Raw genomic sequence first — 13,701 nt, forward strand, 5'->3', positions numbered from 1 at the left:
TTTTGGAACACATCTTCAATTCCGGTAAACGGAGTTTCATTGTTTAATAACGGATGATTTCTGGAACGTCATAACCGTTACAGGTTAAAACGACGCCGAGGTAGAGGGTGTTTAGCCACCGGGTCCTCGTTGTTTACGATTCGTTTATGAGAGTAGCCCACTGAAATATTGTAAACCGCCATTATTCAGTCGTCCGATATTGTAAGAATAAAAATGTGTTATCGGTAACTAATAAGGTAAAAAACCAGGCGAAAATACCAAGTAGCCAAAGAGACCTTTTTTTAGCTTCAAGCGCGGTGTTCTTCTGTCATCCGAGTGTATTATAAATAATCACTCCGTTCTATAAACTTTCAGGATTCCGCGTTGCAGGAGATCTAGTTCGGAATTATTATTTTTTACGAAAAAAACGTGGCAGGTAAGCTCTGTCAATGATTATTTCAAAATGTGCCCTGAAACCTTGACTAGATTCATACTCGTTCTCTTCTTTTTCTCCTTTATTTCGTTTTTCTATCGCATTAGTAACTCGAAAACGCACACTATAGGTAATATCTATATCCTGCAATTTCGAAAGGTCAGGCGATTCACACCGGCGTCCTGCCATCTTCTCGGCCAATTAGATGACTACATTTTCCCGCCTAATATTCAATAAGTCTTTCGGGTACGAAAATTTGAAAGTTTACTTATTTGCGTACACTCAAAATTTAAATTTCGGTAAAACTGTAATCATCATTCAGCTGCCGACGTTTTTCAATGCACAAATTCATTCCTTATTTTCAACATGGAGTGAGCAGAGTATGTAATGAGATTTGATCACGTTTCTGTTACTTGCTCCACTAAATTTTTTGACTGCAACAGATTTTTCACCAAGTGAAAACTATGTACATACCAATTCTTCTTTTAATTTGTTCAAGGTTGCTGAGAAGAAATCTAAGAAAGATGAGTGGATCGGTGGAAAATGGGGCCGGAGATGCAGCTTCGAAGAAAAAGACAATTGAGGGAATTTACCAAAAAAAATCACAACTGGAGCACATATTGTTGCGTCCTGATACGTACATTGGCTCTGTAGAACCAATCACTGAATCCATGTGGGTTTTTGACAAGGAGCAAGAAATGATGGTTCAACGAGAAATATCTTACGTTCCCGGTCTCTATAAGATATTTGATGAAATTTTAGTAAATGCTGCCGACAACAAACAACGTGACGCTAAGATGGACATGATCAAAATTGACATTGATGTGTAAGTGCCCCACAACTTCTTGCAATCTCTATCTTGAGCCAGTAATTAATATATAAATATTACCAACACCCTTTTTGCTATAGGGAAAATAACACAATATCGGTATGGAACAATGGACAAGGTATTCCAGTAGTAATTCACAAGGAAGAAAAAATGTATGTACCTACGATGATATTTGGTCACCTCTTGACCTCGTCTAACTATGACGACAAAGAGGAAAAAGTTACTGGAGGTAGAAATGGGTATGGCGCGAAACTGTGCAACATATTCAGCCACCGTTTTACAGTAGAGACTGCCTCCAAAGAATACAAAAAGTCTTTGAAACAGGTAATCCGTCGTTTTAGCCGGACTAAAAAGTAACTTTTTTACCCCAATACAATTTTTATTCCAATCCTTATCCACACTTCTTCAACATGTAACAATTTTTACGTGTTCACAGACGTGGGGAAATAACATGGGCAAAGCCAGTGAGCCCAAGATCAAAGATTTTTTCGGCAGTGAAGACTTTACAAAAGTCACGTTTTCCCCGGATCTGTCAAAATTCAAAATGCAAGCATTAGACAATGATATAATATCGTTAATGACGCGTAGAGCATACGACGTTGCCGCATCTTCCAGAGGTGTCAGGGTCTTTCTCAATGGAACCAGAATACCAGTAAAGACTTTCAAAGATTATGTAGACCTCTATATCAAAGGGAAGGAGGATGACATTGGCAACCCTCTGAAGATTGTATATGAAAATTGTGGCCCACGATGGGAAGTTGCAATAACGTTATCCGACAAAGGATTTCAGCAAATGTCATTTGTCAACAGTATCGCGACCACAAAGGCAAGTAAAATTAATTCGTCTTTATTAGGTCTTGTACATTTGTTCGAATTGTCTGACAAACTGTTGTTAACAGGGAGGTAGACATGTGGATCATGTCACAGATGCAGTAGTCAAACAGCTCATGGATACCCTGAAAAAAAAGAACAAAGCTGGAATAGCAATCAAACCGTTTCAAATAAAAAACCATTTGTGGGTATTTGTTAATTGTCTCATAAACAACCCATCATTTGATTCACAAACTAAAGAGAATATGACTCTGCAGTCCAAAAGTTTTGGCTCTAAATGCGTGCTAAGTGAAAAATTTATCAACCAGGTTAGTAAATTCACACTATTCGAAAATTTGTCATCTAAATAAATTCACTTTTACCTACCAATTTTTTTTAAACATCCCACATTTTTGTCAGGTCACAAAGATTGGCATTGTAGAGGCAGTATTATCTTGGGCCAAGTTCAAGGCTGACACTCAGCTACAAAAGCTAGGACCTAAAACAAAGCAAAGAAAACTACAAGGTAAAATGCACTTGATTTTTCTGTTTGTAGATTAGAGAAAACTATTTCACCTTAGAACGAAACAATCACATCAAAAATCTTTGCGCGTTTTAGGTATCCCGAAGTTGGAAGATGCTAATGATGCTGGGACAGTAAAATCTTTAGACTGCACCTTAATTCTTACTGAGGGAGATTCAGCCAAGACAATGGCTGTGTCTGGACTATCGAGTGTTGGAAGAGATAAATACGGAATTTTCCCTCTGAGAGGTTTGTCTTCGAAATTTCATAAATGGCGAATTAGCATAGACGAAATGATCATAGATTTAATTTATCTCTTATTTTAGGTAAACTGCTGAATGTTCGAGAAGCGACACACAAACAAATTCTGGAAAATGCTGAGATCAACAACCTGATAAAAATTCTTGGACTTCAGTATAAAAAGAAATATGAGACTAGAGAAGATATGAAAACTCTTCGTTATGGAAAATTAATGATTATGACAGATCAGGATCAGGTTAATACGAATTGAGCATTTACTATTTAAGCTTATGCTTCTCAACGTGCTAAACATTGTTATATTATTAATAAGGATGGATCACATATAAAAGGACTGTTGATAAACTTCATCCACCACAATTGGCCATCATTACTTAGGATTGACTTCATCGAAGAGTTCATAACCCCAATCGTAAAAGCAACCAAGGGAAGCCAAGTATTTTCATTTTTCTCCCTACCCGAATTTGAAGAGTGGAAAAAAGATACGGAAAATTTTCATACCTACAAGATCAAATACTACAAAGGTTTTCCTTTTTTACCATTTTTTTAGAGTATAAAATTGGGTTGAAACATTCAAAAGAAGCATTTTTTATTCTCAGCCGCAAATCTAAGCATTGCCTTTTATTTCACAGGTTTGGGTACGTCTACTGCCAAAGAGGCAAAAGAGTACTTTGATAACATGGCTAGGCATAGAATTCGCTTCAGATACGAGGGTGAGCAGGACGACCAAAACATAATAATGGCGTTCAGTAAAAAATGCATTGAGCAGCGAAAAGATTGGCTAACTAATCATATGGAAGAGACTAAAAGGCGCAAAGAAATTGGTCTTGGTGAAAAATATTTGTACGAAAAAAACACTCGTACAATTACATTCTCCGATTTTATAAACGTCGAGTTAGTGCTATTCAGTAACTACGACAATGTGCGATCAATTCCGAGCTCAATAGACGGTTTTAAACCTGGTCAGAGAAAGGTCATTTACACATGTTTGAAACGTAATGATAAACGTGAAGTTAAGGTAGCGCAACTGGCTGGTTCAGTTGCCGAGCAATCTGCATACCATCACGGTGAAGCTTCCCTCATGGCTACTATTATTAATTTGGCCCAAAATTTCGTCGGTAGCAACAACATCAACTTACTTCAACCCATTGGACAGTTTGGTACCAGGCTCATTGGTGGAAAAGACTCTGCTAGTCCTCGTTATATTTTCACAATGCTTAGGTACTGTGTTATCAAAAAGTAACAACTTGTTTGTTTTTTGATGTGTAAAGTTTCATGTGCTCTTCATTTACAGTCCATTAGCGAGATTGATTTTTCACAAAAACGATGATCCGCTTCTGACTTACGAGTACGATGATAATGTCAAAATTGAGCCTGTATACTATATGCCTATCATACCAATGGTGTTGGTGAATGGGGCAGATGGCATCGGCACAGGATGGATGACAAGAATTCCAAACTATAATCCCAGAGAAATCATTGATAATCTTTACAGAATGATGGATGGTGGTGAAATCAAACCTATGGTGAGTAACGATGCGCCAGTCCAATTCATTACCAATTGAAATACCGTAATAAATTGGGTAAAACTACTCTTTGTTCGATAGCTCCCATTCTACAAAAATTTTAAAGGAACGATAGAAAGTTGCGGGGATTATCGTTTCGTCATTAGTGGAGAAATTTCTGTAATAGGACCCGACAGAGTTGAAATTACAGAACTTCCAATCGGCACATGGACACAGGCTTATAAGGAAACCATTTTAGAGCCAATGTTGCATGGTTCTGACAAATCTCCACCTATGATCACGTAATTACTAATAAACTAGTAAATCATACTACGAGTAAAACACTGAACTTTTTGACACTGAATCAACTTCATTTTATTTAATTTTTTTTTTTTCAGGGACTACAAAGAGTACAACAGTGATGTGGCTGTTCGATTTATCGTATTTATGAATAGAGATAAACTGGTCGAATTGGAAAGAGACGGGCTTCACAAAGCTTTCAAATTGCAAACAACTATGTCTACCACATCTATGGTATGTTAAAAGGTGGAATTGAATGTCTGATTTTTCGTATTAAGTGAATCATTCAAACGAAACTAATAATGTGGGTATTATTTCAGTGCGCATTTGATGAGAATCTCTGCCTGCGAAAATTTGAACATGTCGGGATTATATTCAGAGAATTCTATAAAATCAGATTAGAATTTTATAATAAGCGTAAGAAATATATGGAAGGTATACTCCAAGTCGAAGCTGCAAAACTTAGCAATCAAGCCAGATTTATTCTTGAGAAATGTGACGGCGATTTGGTTGTTGAAAACAAAAAGAAAAAGGACATGATTGCGGAATTGGTTAGGCGAGGCTATGACTCCGATCCGGTAGTAGCGTGGAAGTTGAGACAAAATAGAGAACAAGCTCTGGTGTGTTGTAAAATTTGAAAAAAAATTTACTACCATTCTATTTTACTACGCTAATGTTTCTTCATTCGAATCTCTAAATTCTATCAACAAAAAGCAAAAAAATATATATCTCTTACAGGAGGAAATGGCTCAGAATGCGGCCACAGAGGAAAGTGAGGAAAGCCAACCTGCCGAAAAAGAGAATTTTGACTATCTATTAGGAATGACTATGTGGAATTTAACGAAGGAAAAAAAGGAAGATCTTCTTCGTCAAAGGGATGATAAATTGGCTGAATTCAAAAGATTACAATCGCGCACGCCAGTTTCTCTCTGGAAGGAAGATCTCGACAATTTGTTAGCTGAACTCAACAAGGTAAATTAGTAGCTAAAGGTTGTGAAACTTAATTAACTCCTATGACAGAAAAACAATGTTCCAAATCGTGTTACTACGTTGGTTGAGTACAACATCTAAATATCTTCTTCACGTGTTGAATTAAGGTTGAAGAGAAGGAGAGAAAGGAGGAAGAGAAGTCAAAGCAAGGTGTGAAGAAACCTCCCCAGAAAATATATAAGTCTGAAGATGCTCGTAGAATTCAACCAATTATAGACGAAGAGTTGAAGAAGAAGATCGAAAAAGCTACTACTGCAGCCAAGGACAAAAAAGATGGAATAAAAAAGCTGAAGGTGAGCAAAACTCTTGATGATTGTGAAATTGAAAATCTGAAATTCTGTGCTATAGACAAATAACTTTAGGTGAAGAAAGAGATCAAGGAAGAAAAAGATGAATTTGATCTGCTTGTTGAATCTAATGCCAAACCGCTAGACGATAGAGTCGGTAACTCCCCTGATAAGGTGGAGAAGAAAGTGATGGCTAAAAAAGGTGAGCGACCAGTAAAAGTTAAGCCAAGAATGGGGCAAAGGTGGAATTTAATTGGTTGACATTAGAGTTAAATTTTTTCACTAGGTGGCAAACAAACTACATTAAATTTCAAGCCAGTTAAGAAAGAGAAAGTGGACAAGTCTGATAAGAAAAGGGACAAGAAAAACCTAAACGATTCAGATTCTGATGGTGACGTTGAAGATATAGATTTTGACAGCATATCCCCACCTCCGAGGGTACGTGAACCTCGCCGAACAACCAAAGGTAACAAATACTATTTTCTCTATTCTTTGTTCAATATTTACCATTAATTTTTAACTTTTCTTTTACATGTTTTACGAAGTTGCGATTATTCTAACACAATTCTACCATACTTTCATTTCCACTTCACGTTGCTGTACTTTATTTTCATAACTGAAATCTGTCACAGCTAAAATCAATTATTCACTGGACAGCGATGACTCAGATGCTGATAAACCATTCATCGATTTGAGTGACAATTCTGAACCAGAGTAAGTAGCATTTTATGTTTTTCAAATATTGAAGGAAAAATCTTTTTAAATTGTATGATGGAATCATACTTATTTGACATAATGGGGAAAGAGGATACCGCAGATAATACAGAGATCATGCGTATTCAGACTTTCGTTATTTATTACATATTAAATGAATATTCTATTGTGTTTTTATATACATCTGTAAACGGAACTCTGTATAAAAATACGTATAGACGTGAAAAGCTGACAAACACACATTGATCTTTTGTTCAAGCATGTGTTATTGGATCACGAAAGTCAGTCTCTTGGGATTGCTTTGACTTGCTTAATAGAGTTTTTTCATATCATCCGAATGTACATGTATATTCTGAAAATACGAAATTTATGCTTGGTTTTTTAGAACAAAACCGTTTGGGAAACCTGTGAAGCTTGAAAGTGACTCAGATGATGACACAAGAACATTAAATCCCAAAAAACCACAACCACAAGGTATTGAAACCGTAAATTACACCTGTTTTCGAATCTTGAACTCTAAATTGTACTTCGATTTTTAGCTGATGCATGATGTGTACTTATCTCTGTTTGGTTTCACAGTCAATTTGGACGACGTATTCAATTCTCTCATTGCCGATAGCCCAACAAAGCCAACAACAGCCAAGATCACATCATCAGGCGATGATTCTCCCATTAAGGCCACTCCACCTAAGAAAGGTAATAAATAATAACAATTTTTTTTTTTTGTGAAGTCAAAAGACGAAATTCTGTCGAAACAATCGCCCAACACAATGTAATTATATGTTACAGCTCCGCCTAAGAAAAAGACTGAAAACGGTGGTGGTGGTCGCGGAACTAAAAGGGCCAAGAAAGTTAAGTCTTCTTCGGAATCGGAATCCGACGAAATATTCGCAATTAAGGTGAGTGATAAGGTTTGACAAAACAGAGGCGAATATTATTTTCCGTAATCTGAACCTTCGTTGCAAAATGAAAAATTTCAAAAATTAATTTCATCAAAACAAAACGTCATTTTCACTAGGGTAAAAAGCAAAGGAGAAACGAAGCTGACACGGTGACAGCACAACCAAAGTCAGCCCGGAATCGGAAGGCTATCTCGTACGCAATCACGTCGGAGGAGGAATCCGATTGAAAGCAATGAAAATGAAACTACATATAGCAAATGAGTGTTTGTGGATTTCAAGTGTATATCGTATGATCGTGTTGTTGAACTTGATCGAAAATGATTTTCTACCCGTTCAGGTCGTTTTAGCATTCCAGTCAAGATTTTATCACTTTGTGGTGGCGATGATTTTGAGATGTTGGAGTACATTTTACCGCAAGGTACCTTAGGTTGTAACCAATCATTAATATAATTTTAAATGAATAGTATTGTGAATATTTATAGTAACTACTCGTAGGTAGTGTTATTAATATGGATAATTCGCGTCGAATCTTCTAATTTTAAACTGCTGCAAGTGTGGTTTGATTATTATAAAATGTGACGGTCTAGTGTAATTGTACGAGTTTATAAGAATTAGTATACAAGGATAACGTACTCGCGTAAGACCGAGACTCGTCATTTTAGAGGATTATTATTACTAACGGTTTGTTTTTTTTTTCAACAAATAAAAAAAAAAAATTATTTAACTCTCTGTATCTGAAAATTTCGTTTCAATATACATTCTATATTTTACAAAGTATTTTCTGACTCGTACTATTTCACGGAATCACAACGGGGCAAAGTTCTTTCGATTACATTTGGATTTGAAGAAAAGGTAATTACTTTTATACATCTTGGCCGAAAAATTGAGTTTATACTGAAAAGTTAAAATCACACTTCTTACAAAGTATATGTGCCTTTCCAAGTACAGATACTAATTTTTCTAATTACATCCAGTTTAGATCAGTGCTGAGTACGAATTATATTATTATCTGAGATAAAATGAAGCTTCAAGACGATCAAGTTCGTCATTGCATAGAATTTAATCAACTGACCAAGTACTCTAAATAAAAACAAAGATTTTTTCCTACAAAAACTCGGCAGATTTATAATTTCTTCAATTTTTTTACACGTTGAAATAATATGATTCATAGGATCTTGATGTAAATGAAATATTTTGTAAAGCATCAAAATTAGTGGTTGAGACAACGACTGATACTAACGTTTGATTGATTTAGACTCTAATTTAGACCAACTGTGAGAATAATTCGTGTTACAAACAATCTGCGTAACTGATAATTTTAACATCTACTCTTAGTACAATTTCCCACATCTCATAGCTACCAACATGTAGATATACGTACAAAATGAAAGATAGACATTACACTAGAGGACAATGTTTTAGATATCAATAAAAGAAAAAAAATGAATAAAAACGAAGATAGCCATATTCTCCAATTCTAATTAGTCGTGTTCTATATGTAAAATCTTGAGGGAATATTTGTGTATTTTCATGTATTTTACATACTTTCTATATAAGATACGTTACAAAACTTTTTAATACATTCGTCACGAATCATCAAGTTTCGATTGAAACTAATCATTCAAATTTGCTCATCATTCCTGTATCAAACTACTAAAACTCACCGGAAATGTTTTAGCGGAGAAAAATTATCAATCGCAAAATCAAACAGTTTATCACTGATAATCACGTGATCTGCGTTCTTATTTTGCAATTTTTACATCGTTGCAAACGCACTGAAACAATAATTTATGGAACAAACTGTTTCAACTGCAATCCTGGAATCCAAATTTGCTCTTATCAATGGATAAATTTGCAGACATCACGCAAAACCTTTGGTTTTCTCAACTTTTCTACTTCATGATTAGCTAATTATTACGATAGAAATTATTTTATAACAATTTTGAATATTCAAATTCATGTATGTACATATCTGCATTTTAAAATCCGTCACCTCCGGATTTGATGGAAAACAAAAAGAACTATTAAAAAAAATTTTTTTTTATCTACATGCTGTGCTCCAAGGTAAAAATAAGATAGTTCGAATGCAAGCGTACATATTATCGGCGTAATTCCGTCAGTAGGAAATCGTACAAACGTTTGGTCAAGTGACAAAACAACTAATAAGAGTATGAGAAAACTAAAAACAAAAAGAAAACGGAAAATTACAACTGTAAATGGCCGACAAATATATTTGTCTAAGGCTCAAGCATACTTCTGGCAATATGTACACATGGAATAATTTTAATTGACTAGTAGCACGTTACTTTTGGAACCACACTCATAAAAACAATAATAATATAATGAAATATCATGAGATTTATAATGAGTAAATAAAAGAGGAATAAGAAAAAAAAAGAAAGTAATGGGACTTTAGCAAATCAGACTTACTTTTCACAGTTTGACTAATTTAAAAATTATACACAAAACTTAATTTTATTGCTATTACATTATTATAGTAGTATTATATACACCTACGCCATTTTACACAGTCTGCGTAAAGATCCTTCGACATACATATATATATATACATTTATATATTTGTATATATAACAAGGGAAAAAGAAGAGGGTATCAGACGCGTTATGAAAATTCGATTTTATTTTTTACTAGCTTGTCGTATTTTTGTGTCCCGAATCAAGGGCCGTCCATTCATATGGATTGATTGTAACAGTGTTTTCAAATTTCTGTAAAAACAAACTAAAAAAAAGAATAAATAAATAGCTCAACTTAATGCGAGTAAACTTTTCCCCCATGTGTTCACCTAGTTAAGGACAAGAATTTTGTTTCTGCTGAAAAATCATTCAGCTTGCAAAAATTCTACGTCGCTTTCCATTATTAGTTTCAATTTACAAAAAAGAAGTCTCATCTGAACTACCTACCCCAAACTAACGTGTACAGCAGACCGCATGGAAGCAACTTTTTTGTTTAATTCATAGCCGCAGAATGTGAAACTGGTAAGAAACGAGCGTTTTATTTTTGACACAGGTTCTCTGTCACTTCTCTGTATTTCCTAAGAAAAGAAAACTACCATACCAAAAACGTAACGTTCAACTAATGACATTCCTTTTTTTATCCCATCGACAAGTCTGGATATACGTTTATGTAAAGTAGAGCAGTAGTTCCAGGAATGGGAAGTCGGATTTCGGGATATTGGCTTCTCGAATATAACTGAAATTTGATATAGTAGACATTATTCAGACTTGTAATGTATTCTCCTCCGACCATAGTTTGACAATCGTGTTGGTCAAGCGAGACACGCCGCTGTGTCTACGTCTCACCAACATGTTACAACATTTTTTTTAACAACTTCATCTGCTTTTTCGTCTTTCTTTCTTTAGTACTCCCAAAAGCTGCAATTTGTCGACAGACGCGACTATAATACAAAGCAAGGGCACTTGATAAAATAACTTAGTCTCCTATTTCATAATTATCTATATATAACGTACATATATAAAACAAAATTATAAGTAAAGAAACTAATAATGATGAGGGGATTCATATAGTATTATTATGATGCTTAGTTTAAAAAATTTAAAGGTCTGATTAATATGAATCGGTTTTAACACAAGAATGACTATATAAGGAAGTGAGCGGAGGAATATCTTTCCTCTCTCCGCATCTTCAGTTCAAGATTTGGGTACAGGCGGCGGACGATGGTCAAGTGAGATGAGGGAAATAAGCGGGGCTCAGTTTTTTTACTTTTAGAATTCCTCTCGATTTTTTCGTATTCTTTTCTTACTGTCAATTTGGTAGCATGGGAATTGGGGAGTATAATTCTTTCTTCGTGTCAAACTCAAGTTAATCCTGTAGCTGACAGCCCCATCGTATCATCAGAATAGGAACACAACCAACCAACTCTCCACGTGTGTGCATGTGTGTGTGTGAATGTGTATTTTGTATTAATGTCTGGTTTTTTTTCATATATTTTTTTTGCATTTTTTCATACTTTTTTTGTTAATCGTTATTATTCATGATATATATAAGTAATAATATTAATATTTGAATAAAGTAACATGAAGTACGGCCAAATATTCATGGAATACTTGAACCGCACGGCGGTCATGCGAGGATAGAGCCACCACAGTTGTCGATGCTGTCCGTCCTTGTTTCTTTTGTATGTTTTACTTACACCATACATATGTGTATATATATATATATACATATTATACATATTTATACATATATTATGTATGCATACACGTTTATTAAATATATATATGTATATGTATATATATATATATATATATATTAGGGTGGTCGTTAAAAATTAAAATCTTTGCGGCGCCCGAAAAAATCCTTCCTTCTGATGAGAAACTACGGGAAAAATTTTGCTTTTGCGATTTAAACAAAAATAACACGTGCCGACCGCCAGTTGAAGTTAATTTTTCGATCAAATTATAGTTTTTTTTTAAATTCGTCACAGTATTCAAGTTTGGGTAAAAATCATTAAATACGGCTAATAGAAAATTAAATTCTCTATAAAAATGTTCCTTTAAGTTTCTGATAACGTTCATATCCATCGCAATAATCTCAATATCAAATTTATAAATTCTAACTTATTATCAAAATCACTGCTGAAAATTTTGTAGAGAATTTAATTTTCTACAAGCCGTTTTTGATGATTTTTACCCAAACTTAACTACTGAGACAAATTAAAAAAAAAACCATAATTTTATCGAAAAATTAACTTCAATTGGCCGTCGGCACGTGTTATTTTTGTTTAAATCGCAAAAGCAAAATTTTCCCCGTAGTTTCTCATCAGAAGGAAGGATTTTTTCGGGCGCCGCAAAGATTTTAATTTTTAACGACCACCCTAATATATATATGTATACAGTATAAATTATGTACACGCACGCTTAACTAACAACACAGTCTTTCTTTCGTCGTCCATTCACGCATATACATAAAGTTAGAAGAGAGGAACCGTTCCGTTTTTAGGTAAAGGAGTCTGTCGCTCCATCGGTACTCATTAAATCATTTTTATCATTATTCTCTTGTTTTTCTCATTGTCATTATTTTTAATATATATAAAAAAAACAAAATAAGAAATCAACCTCCCACCCTCTCCAACTGACCACTCACGCATTCAAGGATTCGTCTTGCTTTCATCAATAATCTTTTCACCGAGTAGCACTTCCACCAGATGACTCCGTACTAAATTTTTAGTCAACTACACTTTAATTCACAATGACTTATCACATATTTATCTGTTTGTCTCTCTTCATCTCGCACCTTCACTCTCATTCTGATTTTCTTTTTATATTCGTCTCTCTCTCTCTCTCTCTCTCTCTCTCTCTCTCTCTCTCTCTCGCGCTCTATATTTCTCTCTCACTCTCTCTCACCCACACTTTCTCTCTATTTATTCCGCTCGCTCTCACATTTTCTATCCGTCTGTAAATTTTCTTGCAAAATTCCGCATTTTGAACACTGTGTCAGTCAGCCTGCTTTTCAAGACAAAGAACAATAAATAGAAATTAATATTTACGAACACGTTTTGTTTTTTGTTTTTTTTTTTAACAACTTCTTTCTTCCCTTCTTCTTTTTGTCATGCTGAATGCTGAAGTAGTTCGGCGTTGTTTGCAAAGAGACGCAAGTTTCCCGGACTCACAACCACCGGCCGCACAATATTCTTGCGGTATCTGGCGGGTTTTTATTTTAATTTATACGGTATAGCTACAACGGAAATCTTCACTATTTACATTTTTTTCTTTCACACGAAAAACCTCGTTCTTCGTTATTATTCTCGTTCTTGTTCTTATTGGCATTTTCTTGAGATGACGGCGGCTTCGTGCAACAGCTCATCATTAAAGATTTGGCATGTAATTTCGTTTATTTTAATTTACTTCATTTTTTCTTCTTTGTTATTTTATTAGTTATATGTATTCTAGTCCGTGTTCCACTACGAACTGCTAGATGCATTCATACCACTAAACATGCCAGTGGTAAACGACGTTTGCTGTTGTTGCTGCTGAATTTGTTGTTGTTGCTGTTGCTGCTGCTGCTGGCTGTTTGCCTGACGGTTATGCTTTGGTACCGGAGGCTGTAGATATTCGTGTCTAGCTAACGTCAGCACATCTATACGTTCTTCTTTTCTATATGCCAGACAGCTTCTAATGAAGCTCTATAAAA

The 13,701-nt window shown here is 34.9% G+C and overlaps 2 protein-coding genes and 1 long non-coding RNA gene across 16 annotated transcripts in view; 1 reads left to right on the top strand and 2 right to left on the bottom strand.

Annotated features, from left to right (window-relative positions):
- The first annotated feature begins 81 nt into the window (after nt 1-81).
- On the top strand, nt 82-10,412 carry LOC124304601 (DNA topoisomerase 2). 7 transcript variants are annotated; one of them, XM_046763043.1, is made up of 25 exons: nt 82-236; nt 355-415; nt 543-658; nt 912-1,238; nt 1,322-1,565; nt 1,678-2,067; nt 2,141-2,380; nt 2,472-2,577; nt 2,671-2,823; nt 2,901-3,070; nt 3,146-3,356; nt 3,465-4,053; nt 4,127-4,358; nt 4,440-4,639; nt 4,736-4,871; nt 4,958-5,257; nt 5,376-5,609; nt 5,735-5,920; nt 5,990-6,116; nt 6,201-6,380; nt 6,547-6,628; nt 7,014-7,102; nt 7,208-7,324; nt 7,418-7,527; nt 7,647-10,412. In XM_046763043.1, exons 3-25 carry the CDS (start codon nt 618-620, stop codon nt 7,755-7,757), a joined length of 4,575 nt encoding a protein of 1,524 aa, XP_046618999.1. In that variant the 5' UTR covers nt 82-236; nt 355-415; nt 543-617; the 3' UTR covers nt 7,758-10,412. The 7 variants fall into 7 exon arrangements, with proteins under 7 accessions (XP_046618999.1, XP_046618998.1, XP_046619003.1 ...); XM_046763042.1 differs by having other exon boundaries at nt 572-658; XM_046763047.1 differs by lacking the exon at nt 543-658.
- LOC124304618 (uncharacterized) lies at nt 2,073-2,550 on the bottom strand. Its single transcript, XR_006908231.1, has 2 exons — nt 2,439-2,550; nt 2,073-2,197 (listed from the first exon to the last, which is right to left on the bottom strand). It is a non-coding gene; the product is annotated as an uncharacterized LOC124304618 (long non-coding RNA).
- A 1,996-nt stretch (nt 10,413-12,408) lies between the features above and the next one.
- LOC124304603 (serine/threonine-protein kinase tousled-like 2) overlaps nt 12,409-13,701 on the bottom strand; it is a 35,986-nt gene continuing 34,693 nt past the window's right edge. For all 8 annotated transcript variants that reach the window (XM_046763057.1, XM_046763054.1, XM_046763056.1 and 5 more), the window contains one exon: nt 12,409-13,693. In XM_046763057.1, coding sequence (XP_046619013.1) covers nt 13,472-13,693 — 222 coding nt within the window. In that variant the 3' untranslated portion in view covers nt 12,409-13,471. The remainder of the gene's footprint in view (nt 13,694-13,701) is intronic.

The sequence above is a fragment of the Neodiprion virginianus genome, chromosome 5, assembly GCF_021901495.1.
Source record: "Neodiprion virginianus isolate iyNeoVirg1 chromosome 5, iyNeoVirg1.1, whole genome shotgun sequence".
In the NCBI taxonomy this organism is placed as follows: Eukaryota; Metazoa; Arthropoda; class Insecta; order Hymenoptera; family Diprionidae; genus Neodiprion; species Neodiprion virginianus.